Genomic DNA, 18607 nt, shown 5'->3' with positions numbered 1-18607 from the left:
CCTTTATGTCAGAGTTCCTCACTCTGAGGGTCCTGGGTGACAGAGGGGGGCCTAGTGTGTTTTCTTCCACTGAGTGAAGATGCCACTAATCTTACCTCTAAACCATTTATGGTTGAGGAAAAAACCTCCTGTGTAATGTATACAGGGGCTGAAGTGCCAGAAGCAGCTGCAGCCCCTGACCCTGACGGCTCTCCCTGGCCAGCCTCCCCAGGTCCTGCGGGGGGGGGGGGGGGGGTGGAGGTGCTGCAAAGGGGGGGGGGTCCTCAGAGCCTGAGGGGGACCCCTTAGAGCCCCTATTCTTTGGGGTACTTGTACCTCTTTTACCCATAGTGTAAAGCAACAAAAGGTAGAGGTACCACACAAAAAAAATGCACTGACTGCTGAGTCCTGTAGTTCAGCAACTGCCGCTGCTACTTAAGACTCAGTCTGGTGCCTAAGTAAATACTGCCTGGGAATGCCTGTGTCTCCCACACTCACATGCGCCTGTCAGCTCTGTGTCCCTCCATAGGCTGTGTGCGTCTGAAAAAGAGTGCACTTTAAAGCCTGTGTAGCCTTGTGCTCTGCCCCCACCCCCCCAACCTCGTTCGTTTTTTTAAAAAGAGCGTTTCCCGCGTGAGCAGAGGCTCTAACCCTGCTGCCAAGCATGAAGGGGAGGCGGGGAATAGAGGAGAGGGAAGGGCCGGTGGATGTGAAGGCGCTGTAATGGCGGTGGACAGCGGCGGATGGTGTGGTATATTACCGCTCTCTGCCCAGGCCTGTCTCAGCCCCCTAATCCGTGGAGGGAGAATCCCAGAAGGAAAAAAACCCTACCTTTATCCTTCCTGGAGCATGGCTGGAGGAGCATAGAGCGTGGACACCAAGCAGACAGATCAGGCATGAAAAGGTATGTGCTCTTGGCAGCCCACAGTGGCGACTATAGGCATAGCATACATTTAATAAAAAAAAAAAACCTGCTAGATTTAGAAAAATTCTTGAGGAGTCTCCCTTACCTTTTCCAGCTGCAGGGTCTGAATAACAGACCCAATCTTCACCTCTCACGGTGGGCTCCGTTAGGAAAAAACCTTCAGAGACTGGGGGATCCGCAGTTCTGGGCCCGTAAAGCACCCTGCCAGGAATATGGCTGAATAAACCAAATACTGGATCCCAGGGTCCAGCTCTCTAAAAAGAAGCGTTACAGGTAAAACCTTGTTTCTTCGGACATGAGGCCCAGGTACCATCCAATTCGGTCTGGAAAAGACACTTTGATGGATCCAGTTGCATAGCTGGCCCCAATAAGGATATTCCAGCGGAGCTCAGCACAGCACATCTTTACTTGTGACCAACACTGGCAAAAAAACTGAGGTACCTCCAGTAGGGGGAGGGGTTATGTGGGGGATTGAACTTCCTGTCTAGGGTGTGCCAGTGTCCAATCACCTAGTGATACCCTATAACCCACCAGTAATTACTAGAGGTGCAACGGATCAAAAAACTCACGGATCGGATCGTTCCTCGGATCAGAGTCACGGGTCAGATCAGCAAATAACTGAATTGGCAAAAAATTGTGAAAATTCCACCACCATATATTCCCCACTGTAATAGGATTTTTGTACTCGCTGTAAAATCCTTTTCTCTGTAATTCGCCGACCGACACAGCTCCTCTCTGTAACTAAATGGGTTCGTTAGCCTGCCATTAGGAGAACTAGGCAAAAATTGCAACACAATACACAGAACTTCAGTCCCGCCCCGGGGGGGCGGACCCCGTGCCAACAACCCTCCCTGCTCCCAGGCAGAAATCAGTACGTTAACAAGCAGTACAACGTAGAGAAAAGGAGGGGTGTGTGCTGTGTCGGTCGGTGAATTACAGAGAAAAGGATTTTACGGTGAGTACAAAAATCCTATTTTCTCTTATATTCACAGACCGAGACAGCTCCTCTCTGTAACTAAATGGGACATCCCCAAGCAGTGCCAACGAGGGGTGGGAAAAAAACAGCATTAAAAAACTTCATCCACCATGGCAAGTGGTAACTAGTGAAACTAAACCCACAAAAAAACAGTAGAGTATGGAAAAACACACCGACATAACCGGGCATTCTCAACAGGAGAGATCCCCAACACTGCAACCTTTGTGCGGACGTAATGCAACAGTGCATTAACAAACAGTACTGGGTTTTTAATCAAAAAAACAGGAAAAAAAGCTCAATTGCAATTACACGGCCGCCTGCAAAACTTTGCGGCCAAAACAGGCTTCAGCCAATGCACTGACGTCTACCTTGTAGAACTTCGTAAACGTATGGACAGACGACCAGGTTGCCTCCTTACACACCTGAGCGACAGACGCTTGGTGTCGGAAGGCCCAAGACGTTCCGATTGCTCTTGTAGAGTGAGCCGTGACTGGAAAGGGGGTCACCTGCCCCTTCAAGGCATAGACTTGGACTACAATCTGTCTGATCCACCTGGAAATGGTGGCCGACGAGACCGCAATACCCTTCTTTGGACCAGCCACCGAAATAAACAGCGAGTCTGACTTCCGAAAGGGAGCCGTGGCAGACAAGTACACCTTCAGAGCCCTAACCACATCGAGAGTGTGAAGGGCCACCTCCTTGGGGTGCTTCGGCTTAGAACACAGCGATGGTAATACAATGTCCTCATTGATATGAAAAGCTGAAACCACCTTCGGTAGAAAGGACGGTTGCGGACGCAACACCACCTTATCCCTGTGGATGACTAGATAAGGCGACTTGCAGGACAAGGCCGCCAATTCCAAAACCCCCCCGGGCGATGTGATGGCCACTAGAAAGACCACTTTAAGTGAAAGGGTCAACAGGGGAATCTCCCTGATATTCTCAAATGGCGGCTTCTGAAGCACCGACAACACTAGGTTCAAATCCCATAGGGGTAACGGTGGACGCACCGCAGGGACTACATGTCGAATCCCCTGAATAAAAGGTACTCACTAATGAGCGAGACGCCAGGGGGTCACTGAAAAAAAAAAAAAAAAAAAAAAGAGCCAGGGCTGAAATTTGCCTTTTAATGGTGCTCAGCGCCAATTTCTGGTCTACTCCTTGCTGAAGAAACAGCAGGATCCTGGATATAGAAAAGGAGCGCGGATGTCACCCTTTCGCCTCACACATGGAGATGTAGGCCTTCCAGGTACGATGGTATATCTTCCGTGAAGAAGATTTCCACGCCCTCAGCATAGTTGGAATCACCGAGTCCGACAGACCCCAGTTCCTCAGCACCTGGCTCTCAATAGCCATGCTGTTAAAGCCAGAGATGGTAAAGCAGGGTGAAAGATTGGACCTTGAGATAGGAGGTCCTCTCGCAACGGCAGTCGACGGGGAGCATCTGCCACCAGATGCACCAGGTCTGCGTACCAGGGCCGCTGAGGCCAATCTGGGGCAACCAGGATTACTGGAATCCCTTCGGCTTCCACTCTGCGAAGCAGACGTGGCAACAGTTTCAGTGGAGGAAAGGTGTAGATCAGCTGGTACTGATCCCACGGAAGCCACCAGCTCATCCGACACGTCTGCCCACGGATCTCTTGTCCTGGACACGAATCTCAGCACCTTCTGATTGAGACAGGAGGCCAATAGATCCACATCTGGTGTGCCCCATTTCAGGCACAGCAGCTTGAATATCTCCTGATGCAATGCCCATTCTCCTGGGTTCAGCATTTGACAACTCAGATAGTCCGCCTGCCAATTTTCCACCCCCGGGATGTAAATGGCTGACAGGGCCGGAACGTGTCGCTCTGCCCACCGAATTATGTGAGCGACTTCCCGAGCAGCGGCTCAGCTTCTTGTTCCCCCTTGGTGATTTATGTACGCCACAGCCGTGGCGTTGTCGGACTGTATCCTGGTCGGACGTCCTTAAAGACACGTCGACCTTGTGTGAAGGCACAGCCTCATCGCTCTCAATTCGAGCAGATTGATCGGCAACCTGGATTCGTCCATTGACCAGAGGCCCTGAGCCAACTGAATCCCCATCACTCCACCCCAGCCTGAGAGACTGGCGTCCGTAGCGATCACCGTCCATTTCAGAGGAAGGAAGGAAGGAAGGAAGGAAGGAAGGAAGGAAGGAAGGAAGGAAGGAAGGAAGGAAGGATTTTCCGGATTGAAATCACCACCAGATCAGAGAGTCCCTGACTGGCTGGCTCACCTGGATCTGTCTATCCAGGGACAATGGAGATTTGTCCCAATTTGTCAAAATCTCCTTCTGCAGGACTCTGGTGTGGAACTGGGCATAAGGTACTGCCTCGAAGGAGGCTACCATGAGCCCCAGCACTTACATGCAAAAGCGGAACGACGACCACTTGCAGTTCATCAGTAGTTTGACCGCAGATCTGAGAGTCTGCAATTTGTCTGAGGGGAGAAAGACCCTCGCTTCTCTGAAGTCCAATAGTAAACCCAGGTACTCCAGACGCTGGGTCGGTACAATTACCAACTTCTTTAGGTTCAACAGCCACCCAAATTCTCACAGAGTCTGCATGGTGATCACCACATCCTCCTCTAATTCTGAGGCCGAAGATGCTCTCAGGAGGAGATCGTCTAGGTAACCCACGATTGCAATCCCGCGTTGTCACAGCAACGCCAATACTGGAGCCAGTACTTTGGTAAAGAATCGGGGGGCTGAGGCCAGGCCAAAGTAAAGAGCCACAAACTGATAATGGGCTTCCGACTGCCAAACGCAAATATTTTTAATGCCGAAGGCATATGGGTATGTGCAGGTAGGCATCCTGGATGTCCAAGGACGCCAGGGAATCCCCTTGATGGAGTGCAGCGACTACTGAGCAAACTGATTCCATTCTGAACCTCTGCACTTTTACAAAGTGATTAAGGGCTTTTAAGTCCAAGGTTGGATGTACCCCTTCCTTCTTGGGAACCACAGACTTGATTAAAACCCCTGGAAGCATTCCGATTCTGGAACTGGTATAATCACCCCCTGAATAAGCAAGTCCCTTACTGCCCCTAGCAGGGCCTCCCGGTGAACCGGGGACGCGGGTATGCTGGAGGGGAAGAATCTGTTTGGCGGCCAAGAGAGAAACACTATCTTGTAGCCTGTGGAAATCAGGTCGCAGACCCATTGGTCGGATAACCGGGAGGTCCACTGGGCTGCAAACTCCCGTAGGCGACCCCCCACCCAATACGTGAGTGGGGGCAAACCTTCATGCAGTAGCACTTTTGTTCGCAGGCTTGCGGTTCCAGGGACACTTTTCACCGTCTGTGGACGTCCTGTCAGGCTGGGAACGTTTTGTCAAAGCACCGAGCGGACGAGAAAGCCGATTGTGAGCGGAAAAAGAGGGCCCTTGCCTGCCGCGTGGCTCCTTAGCCTTTCTGGCCTGTGGGAGTAGTGTACTCTTACCACCCGTGGCATTTTTAATAATGTCATCTAACGAGGCTCCAAAGAGCCGGTCGCCAAGGAAGGTAAGATCCGCCAGGGCTTTTTTGGATGCCTGGTCAGCAGACCAGCATTTAAGCCAAATCAGGTGCCTCAGCACCACAGATGACACTGAAGCCCTGGATAACAGAGGGAGAGTATCCATGGCCGCGTCACAAATGTACTTAAGGCCTTGCACTAGTTGGTCTGCTAGTTCCACGCAGACAGGGGAGGTGTTTTTCTCTCCCAATTTGCGGTGCAAACGTTTTGCCCACTCAGTCAGTGCCTGCGACACCAGTGCGGATGCCAGTACTGGTCGCACGGCTGACCCCACAACCGTAAACAAGGAACGAGCCACTGCCTCTGCCTTCCTGTCCGTGGGATCCTTGAATGCAGGAGTCCCCTCTGCCAGGATCGTGGTTATTTTATTTAACCTGGATACTGGGGGGTCCACGATCGGAGGAGCAGACCATTTTTTGAGAAGGCTTTCCTCAAAAGGGGTAACGCACCGCCATGTTTTTGGGAACCGAATAGGTCCTTTGCGGCCGACCCCATTCCCTGTAGATGAACTTGTCAAAATAAGCCAAATACGGGAACACCTTAGGTGAACGTGCTGGCTTGCGGGACCCAAAAGGGACCGATGCATCAGCAGAGGGATCCGCTGGCTCCTGTATCTGCAGGGTATCACGCACAGCTGTGATAAGTACTCCAACAAGCACTTTGTCGTGCCCGGACCCGGAATCATCCTCACTGTCCGAATGGTCCTGGTCAGCCTTGTCCGACAGGTCAGAGCAGGGGTCACTAGACACAGCAGGGCCCGAGTCTGCATCAGAGCTCTCCCCAGAGGAGGGGGGGGGGGGGTAGGGGCCGTTTACGTGCACCTTTCCTTCCACGCACCGCCTCTATTTTTACAACAAAAGAGTTAAGGGCCGCCATCAGGGTGTCCATGGGTACAGCGCTATCCGCAGGTGACCTGGTTGCAATAGCCTGGATTTCAGGGGAATAAACACCAGTTTCTAAAGCCATCCTGACCCTACCCTGTCTGCCATCTGCAAGGGGACTTAGGACAGTGAACGTTCTGCAGAGCTTGCACCAGTGTTCAGAGAAGAGCAATCCAGCATCCTGTATACACAGTGGACACAGGAAACAGCATGTGAGAGCACATGTGAAGCTGTCACAAGAGAACTGCGGTGAAAAAGAGCGCTTAGGCTTCAAAGAAAAGTGGCTGTGTGGTTGTTATAATTCAAGCATACACATCTATTACAATTCATACAAATGTCATGTTATAATTGTGTTTGTGGATTGATGTTCAGCATTTTTTGAAGGAGGTTGGAAGGTCAATTGGGTCTATAGAAAGTGAATGTAGAAAGAGTGGACAGGAACCGATAAGGGAGATTTAGAAGAAACAGAGGGAAGTGAAAATTTGAGGATCTCATTGTTGAATATTAACTGCTGTACTTATCTGTCTGTTAAATGTCTTGTTGAGGGAGGTGAGTGGTCACGCACTACCCGACCCCTATTCGGTGGCTGTCTCAGATGGGCAGAACCGTGACTGAGTCTACGTTTTGGGAAGACGCATCAGGGGCGACCCAGGTGGCAGTCGAGCATTGCAGACAAAACCTCTCTCTGTCGTACTATCTGTTTTGTCCTCGTTAACTTGATATTGGGATATAGTCTGAACCGGTACCAGGTGACGAATAGAGGAATTGCCAGATCCATTCAGAATCCAAGGCAACCTTGTGACCCATCTAAAATCCTGAGCAGACACATAAATATCTCAGTCATCAAGACAGAAAATGAGAGAGAGGGAGAGGGAGAGAGGAATTATGTTAAGAAAGCAAAAAAAATTGCGAAGATTTGTAGCATCACCATTCCTCCAGGGGGTAGATTGCAGCCGGAGGAATGGTGGAAAATACTGAAGGAAAAACTAGGAGGTGTTATCCGACAATGGTTTACTGAAAACTGCAGAAGCCTGGTATAATGTGTGCAATATTGGAATTTATTTGAAAGTATGCAATATGATGAAACTATAGTTATGAGCCTGTCAACATTTTTATAATGCATATCACTGATGGGTCTAGCAAAATAGAATTATATCAGGCAATGCATATGTTTGAGAAGTATTGCTGAGTTAAAAGAAAAATAAGCCTGAAGAATCATTTTTGAGCATGACAAAAGCATTCTGCAGCTGTGCTCCTCAACCCCATCCTTGCGCTTCACTGCAAGGAGTGAGGTGACCCCTCCCTTCAGATCCCTGTGTGAGAGACTGTGCGTAGGGATGTTAACTGTTGAAAGGCTGTGAGATTACTGGTATAACGTGATGTTTGCATGTGTGGGATATACAGGACTGGGTTGATTTAGTTATTATTCTAGCAGGCTATAATATTAAAGGAATTGTGCAAGTTGAGAAAAACAGTAGTTAGACAATGAAACAGTACAAAAGAGAATATATGTTTAGCATGGATGTTATGAAGAAATATGCAAATGTTAAAGAAAAGTCTGAGAATGTTTTGATTACTTTAAATGTGGCAAAGACCACTCACAGGAAACAATTAATAGAAGAGATGGAGTTTTATGTAGGGAATGAGTCTCCTAACAAAAGTTGCCAAGTAATAGGCAGTGGAAAAAAAACCTACTTAGCAGTATGGAGAAATCTAGTCAGTATATGTGAAATTAAAGCTGGACACACTCACTGGCCCATCATAGAGAAAAGTCTCTGTGATGCCAGGATTGTCAATGACAATACCTTTAATTCTGGTGTGGAATTCTGTGAGTAGCTGTGCGAGTGGGCGGGGGGCAGACTGGCTGATCAAGCTACAGGTATCCAAGATATTACTCAAGACAAAACGGAGTCTGTAGAAAAGTTTTACAGACTGTCACAAGTTTTTTGCACAGTCAGATGCTGTCTTCAGCCTTTGTGGCAGGCTTCAAGAAGTCAATCCGAAAAGGCCTTACCATGGCCCAACCAGCGTACCGTGTGCAGCAGCAATAATATCAAAACTCTGGACATCCCACCTTGGAACACCTGGATCTCCTATGCTAGGAATTGGGCAAGCCTGTGTCACTAACCCATGTCAGGGCAACCTCTTCAAAGAACTCAGAAGGCCCATTAGCGAGGGTTATCCTACCCATTGAGGGACATCCAACCACTTTCCTAAGCAACACAGGTGCAGCCAGAAGCATTATTAGAGAAGAGGATTTACCTGACCACTCATACCTTTTTGATATTGACATATCTTGTGTGGGCATAGATGGAACTCCCAGAACTAATCCATTGACCCGCCCCCTACAAGTTGGAAAGTACCCAGACCTTCTGGCTCGATTCATTGTCTCTTCCACCTGTCCACTCAATCTCTTGGGAGCAGATGTACTGTCCAGACTTCAGGCTTCCATTGTCTTCTTTGAAGATGGATCCGTTACTATCTCTTCTCCACTGGGCATTAAGAACACTTCTGCTATGGTCCACAAGAGCTGAGGATGTAGGACACTTAAAGGTGCCACCAGTCATGGCGCAGTTGAAACTTGGAGCTCCCCTGCCCTGGAAACCCTCTAAAGTTAGCCCAATCTGCAGCCATTTCACAGCATGTCAAAGCCCTCATGTCAAATGGCGCCATGATACCCTGTACATCTCCATACAGCACACTTCTGTTCCCTGTGAAGAAGAGAATCCCTAAGGGATAACCAGACATGTACAGAATGGTCCAGGACCTCCGAGCAGATAATGAAGCTATGGTCCGGAAGTCTCCTTACTGATGCAACCCATTTATGATGCCCTGAAGTCTGACCCCTTCCAAATGTCCTCAGAGGCAATATCCAACTTCAAGGCCCTCAAACAAGCCAGTTCATCATCTCTGGTTTTAGGGCTCCCAGACTACGAAAAAATGTTCAAGCTCTTTGTATCCGAACGTCTGGGACATTGCTGCCATACTCAACCAGATCCAGCTGAAAAATATGTCCACTGCCAGACATTTGAGACTCCAATGTTCCCTCCTTCTATCCGACAACATTACTCTATTACATTGTCAAACACTGAACCCTTCAACCCTTTTTCCACTTCCCGAGGGGGGAATAGAGGAGGAGCCCCATGCAATTAATGTGGCTGGAAACCACACATATTCCCAATGTGAGTGAAATACCCCTGCATAATTCAGACCTAACACGGTTCTACAAGCTGAAGCCTTACCACCGGGGATGTCTACACAGGAGACAGAGCTGCAAGCACTCACTACAGCATATAAACTGGCAGAGGGAACAAGAGCCAACATTCATATAGACTCAAGATATGCTTTTAGCGTTGCCCATGACTTTGGTGTTATCTGGAAGGCCAGTGTATTCCTGACAGCTGTAGGAGCACCTGTGAAACACAGTCCAGCTATCAATGACCTGATGGACACGTTACTTCTCCCAACCCAAGTGGCTATTTTGAAAGTAAAAGAACACGGCAAACTGAACTTGAAGGAACTCAGAGGCTGATTCAACTGCCAAACAGGCATCCAGTGGCCCACGAGAAGTGGAAAGTAGAGTGGTAGAAGACCACCTCCTGCTTACCCTACAGACTGTCCCAGTGGACAGAGTTTATCTGAAAAAAACTACAAGAAGCAGCAAGTCCGGATGAGAAGGAAAGCTGGAAGCAGAGGGGAGCAACCCTCAAGGATGGACAATTTGATTGCAACAATAAGCCTTGCTTACCCAGGAATATGTAGACGGCTGTGGTACAATGGGCACATGGAGCTGCCCATCTGTCAAAGACTCTTATGAATGTAGCTTCAGGAATCACTCCACTGACTAGCAACTTCTGTAAGTCCTGCACCATTTGTGCAAAGTATAACCCGGGATGCACAGAGAAGATGCCGCAGAAACACCCGGCAAAGCCCTTGTACCCTTTCCAGCGGATACAAATTGACCACATCCAAATGCCAAAAAGATTGGATGATTTGAGTACACCTTAGTAGTTTCACACACCCTCCCACCCCCAGAGTAATCGGGAAGGTAGAAAGAATGAATGACACATTAAAGACTTGAATGTTAAAAATGGCCCAAGAGACTGGTATGCATTGGCTGGACAGCCTGCCCATTGCCCTGTTCAGTATCAGATACACACCAAGGGGAGAACACTCCCCTACCCCCTTATGAGATTTTGTTTGATTTAGCTCCTAGACTTGGTTGTTATTTTCCACAGTTATAATTGCAGTATGATGTGTTGACTAATTATGTAACCGCATTATCACGAGAATTCATCCGAATACGTCCCCAGGTGTTTTCTTCCATTCCAGATCCTGAATTACATACAGGAACACACCAACTACTACCAGGAGATTGGGTGCTGGTAAAGACATTTGTGAGAAAAAGTTCTCCTGAACCCACATATGATGGTCCCTTCCAGGTCCTGCTGACCACAACCACATCTGTAAAGTTGGCTGGGAAAAACACTTGAATCCACCCCTTCCACTGTAAGAAAGTCCCAAGTCCGGAGAACAAGACATTGACTGCACCATGTCGTCTACATTGTATATCCTTTTTCTGTTAAATCTGGTGAGGGCCCAACAAGTGGCTATCACTAAGAGGAGTACTCCTGAGGGAAGTTTTGACCCACATGTGTATATAGATGCCATAGGGGTCCCGATAGGTACTGTAATACTAGTTATTCTGGTCTTTGTAGCTACTATAGTATGTTGTGTTATTCCATGTGTAAAGAAATTCCTAGGCAAAACAGTTGACCAAGCAGCAGGACGCAGAAAATGAGGACTATGAAAAGCCCTATGCCCATTACAGCAGGGCTCGACAAACCCCAGGCGCCAGGTCGCCAATGCGACCAGAAATTGCAACCTGGCGCCTAAGCTGCCACCAGACCACTCACTATTGGATGCCCCAGACATGCAGCGCATTAACACTGACTGCTGTCCTCCTCCCTCCTCCACACTCAGCGATAAATGTGTGAAACCGACATCAAGCTGAAATCTGACAGATCCTCCTCTCTCCGTTGCTTGTCAAGGTGGGCGGGACCCGGCAGCTATCAAAACACCAGTCAATGGGATCTGGGTGAGCCGCTACGTGTATGTGGCTCCGCCCCTTTTCTTAAGCAGCCCAATAGTTGGCTGGTGTTTGATAGCTGCTGAGTCCCGCCCACCGACCGGGCCCCGCCCACCCCGACATCAAGCTCAAATCTGACAGATCCGGCTCTCTGTTACTTGTCAGTTTCACACCCGGCTGGGTCCCGCCCATTCCAACATTAAGCTAAATTCTGACAGCTCCTCTGTTACATTTCAGTAACAGAGTGCTCCGTGTGAAACCTGCCAGTGCCACCGTCAATCAGTGCCACCGCCAATCAATACCACCTGCAACCAACCAGTGCCACCTGCCAGTGCCAACCAGTGCCACCAGTCAGTGCCACCAGTCAGTGCCACCTGCCAGTGCCGAGTGTCACCGCCAACCAGTGCCACCTGCCAGTGCCGAGTGTCACCGCCAACCAGTGCCACCTGCCACTGCCAACCAGTGCTGTTATGGATTGTTTAATACTTTGATTAAATTACTATTTCTATTATGTCAAGATATATGCTGAATCTCCTTACTCAGAATGCTTCACCTAGAGACCCCCCTCCCATCGGAGTGAGTCCAGGAGTCCACAAGCCATCAGCAGAAAACCTGGATGAAACTGGCCAGGACCCCTTAGATAAAGGGTCCTCCAATCTGTTTGACAGCACAGAATACACCCGAGATGATGCTTTGCAAACAATGAGTCATCTTCTACTATAAAGGGGCTATATGCCCAGAGCAATAAAGGAAGATTTTCACAGAACAGTGTGTGTCAGCGTACTCCTAAACATACATGCATGCATGGACATTTGAATTAGACCAGGTGCAGATAACTCGGCCAGACATTTATCTGGGATCCAAAACAGTGCCACCTGCCACCACCTACCAATGCCACCACCAATCAGTGCCACCTGTCAACACCAACCAGTGCCACTGCCAATCAGTGCCATCTGCCAGTGACAACTAGTGCCACCACCAACCAGTGGCACCTGCCAACACCAACCAGTGCCATCTGCCAGTGACAACTAGTGCCACTTGCCATCACCAACCAGAGCCACCTGCCACTTCCAAACCAGTGCCACCTGCCACCGCCAGTGCCACCTGCCAGTGCCAAACCAGTGTCACCTGCCAATGCCAGTGTCACCTGCCAATGCCATCTGGCAGTTCCACGTCCCTGCCACCGCCAGCCAGTGCCACTTGCCACCATCAACCAGTGCCATTGCCAATCAGTGCCACCTGCCACCACCTACCAGTGCCACTGCCAATCAGTGCCACCTGCCGCCACCTGCCAGTGCCACCGCCAATCAGTGCCACTGCCAACCAGTGCCACCTGCCAACCAGTGCCACCTGCCAACACCAACCAGTGCCACCGCCAATCAGTACCATCTGCCAGTGACAACTAGTGCCACCACCAACCAGGGCCACCTGCCAACCAGTGCCACCTGCCACCACCTACCAGTGCCACCTGCCAGTGCCACCGCCAACCAGTGCCACTGCCAACCAGTGCCACTGCCAACCAGTGCCACCTGCCACCACCTACCAGTGCCACCTGCCAGTGCCACCGCCACTCAGTGCCACCTGCCAGTGCCACCGCCACTCAGTGCCACCTGCCAGTGCCACCGCCACTCAGTGCCACCTGCCAGTGCCACCGCCACTCAGTGCCAACTAGTGCCACTGCCAACCAGTACCACCTGCCAACACCAACCAGTGCCACCGCCAATCAGTACCATCTGCCAGTGACAACTAGTGCCACCGCCACCCAGGGCCAGCTGCCATCACCAACCAGGGCCACCTGCCAATCAGTGCCACCGCCAGTGCCACCTGTCAGTGCCAGTAGTGCAGCCTGTCAGTTCCAAACCAGTGTCACCTGCCAATGCCAACCAGTGTCACCTGCCAATGCCATCTGGCAGTTCCACGTGCATGCCAGTGCCACCTGTTGCCAGCCTTACTCTTTCTGGTCAGCCCATAACCCTGATGTAACAGTGTTTCATTGGAGTTGACTGGGTGCTCCATTGCGAGTTAGGGATAGGGTATGAAAATGAGTGGCCTTACCCCGGGAGATGACAATCCATACCACTCAAAAAACAAAAGCAAAAAAAAAACTGGCTCCTAAATTCAAAACAAATTTGTCAACCCCTGCATTACAGTCCCTCCCCATATCTATAAATCATAAGATCATTCAGCCATAGGGATAGCATCTGACTTCCACATGTGCAAAGACTGTGGCAAGGGGGGTGATGGGGCTAGCCATCAACCGTCTAACGTACAGCAAGAAAAAAGTTCCAAGGCACATGAGGACAGATGAGTTAGACCACCTACTAGGGACAGAATAGGAAATAGACATTTCAAGGGGGGACTGTTTAATACTGTGATTAAATTACCATTTTCTGTTATGTCAAGATATATGCTGAATCTCCTTACTCAAAATGCCTCACCTAGAGACCCCCCCTCCCATCGGAGAGAGAGTCCAGGAGTCCACAAGCCATCAGCAGAAAACCTGGATGAAACTGGCCAGGACTCCTTAAATAAGGGTCCTCCAATCTGACAGCACAGAATACACCCGAGATGATGCTTTTGCAAACAATGAGTCATCTCTTACTATAAAGGGGGCTATATGCCCAGAGCAATAAAGGAAGCTTTTCACTGAACAGTGTGCGTCAGCGTACTCCTTCTAAACATGCATGCATGAACATTTGAATTAGACCAGGTGCAGATAACTCGGCCAGACATTTGTCTAGGATCCAAAACAGACCTACTCCTGCGCAGTTACAGGGTAGCTGCTGGCCCGGTATACTGTGATCCAGACATCAGTAGCCCGGTCATATGTATACCCCGGAGCATTGAAGCTCACCGACCACCTCTGGAGCTGAGGCATGTCGTGGCCTGCCGAGCCTTAGCTGCGGCCTGCACATGCTCGATGGGCGGACTGGGGAGACTACAAGGATAACATTAATCAGCCAGTCCCCCAGCCAGCAGTTGATGTAAGATTCTGGGATCTTCTATCTTGCGCAAAAAAAACATCAAGCCTGCATCAAAAAAAAAAAATAAATAAAAATGGACCAAAGGGCCCACTGGGTTCCTAGGTCACTCTCCTTCACTAGGCAAAATAAAACGGAGTTCTGCCTGGGAGCAGGAAGGGTTGTTGGCATGGGGTCCGCTCCCCAGGGTGGGACTGAAGTTCTGTGTCTTGTGTTGCAATTTTTGCCTAGTTCTCCTAATGGCAGGCTAACAAACCCATTTAGTTACAGAGAGGAGCTGTTTCGGTCGGTGAATATAAGAGAAATCCACAATCTCCCCCACTGTAATATTGGCTGAGCATGGCAGAGTATGGCTGGGTTATGGCAGAGCATTGGCAGGGTTTGGCTGGGTACTGCAGAGTATTTATATATAAACAAGATGTAACTGCGCTAACTACTCCCACCCAGCTATATTACGTGACTAATATTACAGCAACGTATTAAATATCACTGAAAGGATCAATGCTTTACCATATAAATCCCTACGTTTATGAAAATATTATGTGAGCAAATACATACTAATCAAATGAATAAATACATTTCATTAGTTAGATGGCGCAGTTACATCTTGTTTATATATTGACTTTTTGATGTGCATCACATCCTAGTAACTGCAGCTCCTAAAATTTAGGGTATTTTTTCATTTTTAGATTTAAGCGCAGCATTTTCCCATTTTTATTGGCAGGGTATTGGCAGAGTACTGGCAGGGTATTGAGGGATGGCTGCGACTGCAATTGTCACAAAGCTTCTTCCATCTGATCTCTCCCCTCCACTGAACAGATCTGTACACTGAGGGGAGAGAGAAACCGGCGCCACGACAACGCCGGTTCGTTTACAAGCGATCGCTCTGTCATTTGACGGAGCGATCACATTGGGTGTAGAAAGATGGCCCCCGCTTCGGAGCTAGGCCGAAGCCGCGGCCTTTCCCAAGGCCGAGACCGTGGCTTCGGAGCTAGGCCGAAGCCGCGGCCTTTCTTAAGGTCGAGGTGGGGAGCGCTCTGCGGAACGCGGAGTGTGCCGATCCGAGCAGAGTGACCCGTTCGGATCATGGATCAGTGATGATCCGTTACACCCATAGTAATTACCGAGTCTCGGTGTCCCGTGATGTATGAGAAAGAAAGGGGGTGTACTCCTTTGAAAGTAGCTGCAGAGATTTCTGGTGACGCCATTTCTTGGATTTTTGGAACGCAACAGCGGATCGCACAGTGTTTTATGTGCTTGTCATGAAAGACTAACATGCGAGTTGATATTCTTTTATAATAAAACCTTTTTAACCACTTCCCGACTGGCTCACGTAGATTTACTGCAGCAGGTTGGCTCCCCTGCATGAATCGATGTACCTGTACTTCGACTCCTTTAACCACTTTCAGACCGGACCATTTTGCTGGCTTAAGACCAGACCACTTTTTGCGATTGGGCACTGCGTCACTTTAACTGACAATTGCGCGGTCATGCGACGTGGCTCCCAAACAAAACGGATGTCCTTTTTTTCCCCACAAATAGAGCTACTTTTGGTGGTATTTGATCACCTCTGCGGTTTTTATTTTTTGCGCTTTAAGCAAAAACAGACAATTTTGAAAAAAAAAAAAAAAAAAAAAATCACGCACTTTGTGTTATAATAAATATCCCCCCCCCCCCAAAAAAAATATATGTATGTATGTATGTATGTATGTATGTATGTATGTATGTATGTATGTATGTATATATACACACACACACACACACACACACACACACACACACACTTCTACACATTTTTGGTAAATAAAAAAAAAAAAAAAGAATAATCGCAATAAGAGATTATTGATTGGCTTGCGCAAAAGTTATAGCGTTTACAAAATAGGGGATAGTTTTATGGCATTTTTATTAATTTTTTAGTAATGATTTTTATTGCGACTGCGACATTACGGCGGACACATCGGACATTTTTGACACGTTTTTGGGACTATTGTCATTTATACAGCAATCAGTGCTCTACAAATGCACGGATTCCTGTATATATGACACTGGCAGTGAGGGGGTTAACCAGGGGGCGACAGTGTAGGGGTTAAGTGTTCCTAGGGGCGTGTTACTAACTGAGGGGGCTGGGCTTTGTGTTAGTGAACACTGATCTCTGCTCCAATCACATGGAGCAGAGATCAGTGTCACTTGTTGCTAGGCAGAACCGGGAGATGCTGTTTACAATGGCATCTCCTCATTCAGCCTCCCCGTGAGACGATCGCGGGTATCCCCGTGGCGATCGAATCTGTGGGAACCCACGACCGGACTCACGGGGGTCCCGACCGGCATGTGAGCGCAGCGCGCACGCGATGGCAGCATATAGTAATGGACGTACCTGTATGCCAATATGCCTGCCCGTGCCATTCTGCCGACGTACATCGGCGTGCGCCAGTCGGGAAGTGGTTAAGAGCCATAGCAGGCGCACGCTCGCTGACTGGCTCACTGGCACTGACAGGTGGCACTGGCGGTGGCACTGATTGGCAGGTGGCCCTGGTTGGTGATGGCAGCTGGCCCTAGGTGGCGGTGGCACTAGTTGTCACTGGCAGATGGTACTGATTGGCGGTGGCACTGGTTGGTGTTGGCACCAACACACAGTGGGGGACAGAAGCACATGGTCAGCAGGCGCGATGGCCACCGGCCACCCGCGATCACGGATACGAGAGCCAGAAAACGCAAATCCCAGTTCTGACAGGAGAGGAGAGAGATCTGCTGTTCCTAGTTTTCAGGAACAGCGATATACGTCTCCCCCTCCAGCAAGTGCCACGCACCCCGCCAACCACAGTTAGAAACACACATGAGGGAACACATTTAACCCCTTGATCGCCCCTGATGTTAACTGCTTTCCAGTCAGTGTCATTAGTACAGCAACAGTATATATATTTTTGGCACTGATCACTATTGCAACTGGTCCCCAAAAAGTGTCAGTTAGGTGTCAGATTGTCCGTCGCAATATCACAGTCCCGCTACAAGTTGCTGATCACTGCCATTGCTAGTGAAAAAATAAAATAAATATAAAATTCCATAAATATATCCCATAGTTTGAAGACGCAATATCTTTTGCACAAAATCTGTTTTTTTTTGTTTTTTTTGTTTTTTACTAAAAAATATGTAGCAGAATACATATTGGTGGGGGCGTGGCTTGGGCATGATCGAGTTGAGGCAGGATAGCGCCACAACTTCTCACAGAATGCTGCTTTCATGACCATTTTCAGGCACACTGAGCGATGTCAACGCTGCAGGGCATACTAGCAGCCACGGAACTCAGCAAGGACCGTCTGGGGCTCCATAAACCTTTTTATTGGATACGTTTTATAGCAGAAAGTAAAAAATCCCCCCCCCCCCCCCACGGTCTATTTTTTGTTTATAGCGGGAAAAAATAAATAAAAAAATAACCCAGTGGCAATCAAATACCACCAAAAGACAGCTCCATCTGTGGGAACAACATGATTTTTAAAATGGCATTTGGGTGCAGTGCCGCACAACCGTGCAATTGTCAGTTAAAGTTACGCAGTGCCATATTGCAAAAAATTGCCTGGTCATGAAGTGTGAATCTTATTCCCAAATGGATGCAATAGTATTACTAACCTTTGTGTTTTTGTCTTCTATAAAGCAGGAGAATATCAGTCCAACAAATCCGACATCCATCATCTGATACATAGCCTGGGTACGTACATCTGGAGAATAAAACATACATGGAACATTTATCTATTTTTTTTTTGACATGGACTCCACCAAAAGAATTACACTCACATTTTTTTCTAATTATGTTTTTATTTTTTTTTAACCCTGTCATTGTATCGGTCATCCACAGTATTAAACTGATTAACACTGTCACCTTTTAGGCTGCAGTGCCCCGTAGAGGCTAAAGGCTTATTTAGTCACGGAAGCTTAAAGCCTGCACGTGATCAATATGTAAATCGCTGTCAAACTTGGGATTGGTTCTAGTTTCTTAGTGAGGAAGGGAGCTTGTAGTGAGACTCGTGCGGAGCACTCCGGTATCCCCTCCAGCGTTCATAGCAGAAAGGCAGCTATCTTTTGCTATTCCCGCAGTATTACTGCTGTGATTGAGGCCAATACAGGCTAATACAGCCAAGCTTGTGAGTGGAGAAGGTGAAGGCGAGGCAGAGGAGCGGAGAAGTAGCAGAAAAGTAAAAGAGGAGGTGGGGGGGTGTGGCGTACATCGGTGTGTGAAGCGGCATAAG

General features: G+C 48.7%; 1 protein-coding gene across 1 annotated transcript in view; it reads right to left on the bottom strand.

Annotated features, from left to right (window-relative positions):
* Positions 1–18607, bottom strand: part of BRCC3 (BRCA1/BRCA2-containing complex subunit 3) — a 75895-nt gene that overhangs the window by 26813 nt on the left and 30475 nt on the right. The window contains exon 4 of the mRNA XM_077465200.1: positions 17991–18079. Coding sequence (XP_077321326.1) covers positions 17991–18079 — 89 coding nt within the window. The remainder of the gene's footprint in view (positions 1–17990; positions 18080–18607) is intronic.

The sequence above is a fragment of the Lithobates pipiens genome, unplaced genomic scaffold, assembly GCF_037356315.1.
Source record: "Lithobates pipiens isolate NorthernLeopardFrog02 unplaced genomic scaffold, aLitPip1_a1.2 Scaffold_1, whole genome shotgun sequence".
NCBI lineage: Eukaryota > Metazoa > Chordata > Amphibia > Anura > Ranidae > Lithobates > Lithobates pipiens.
This window is presented reverse-complemented; position numbering and strand designations above follow the sequence as displayed.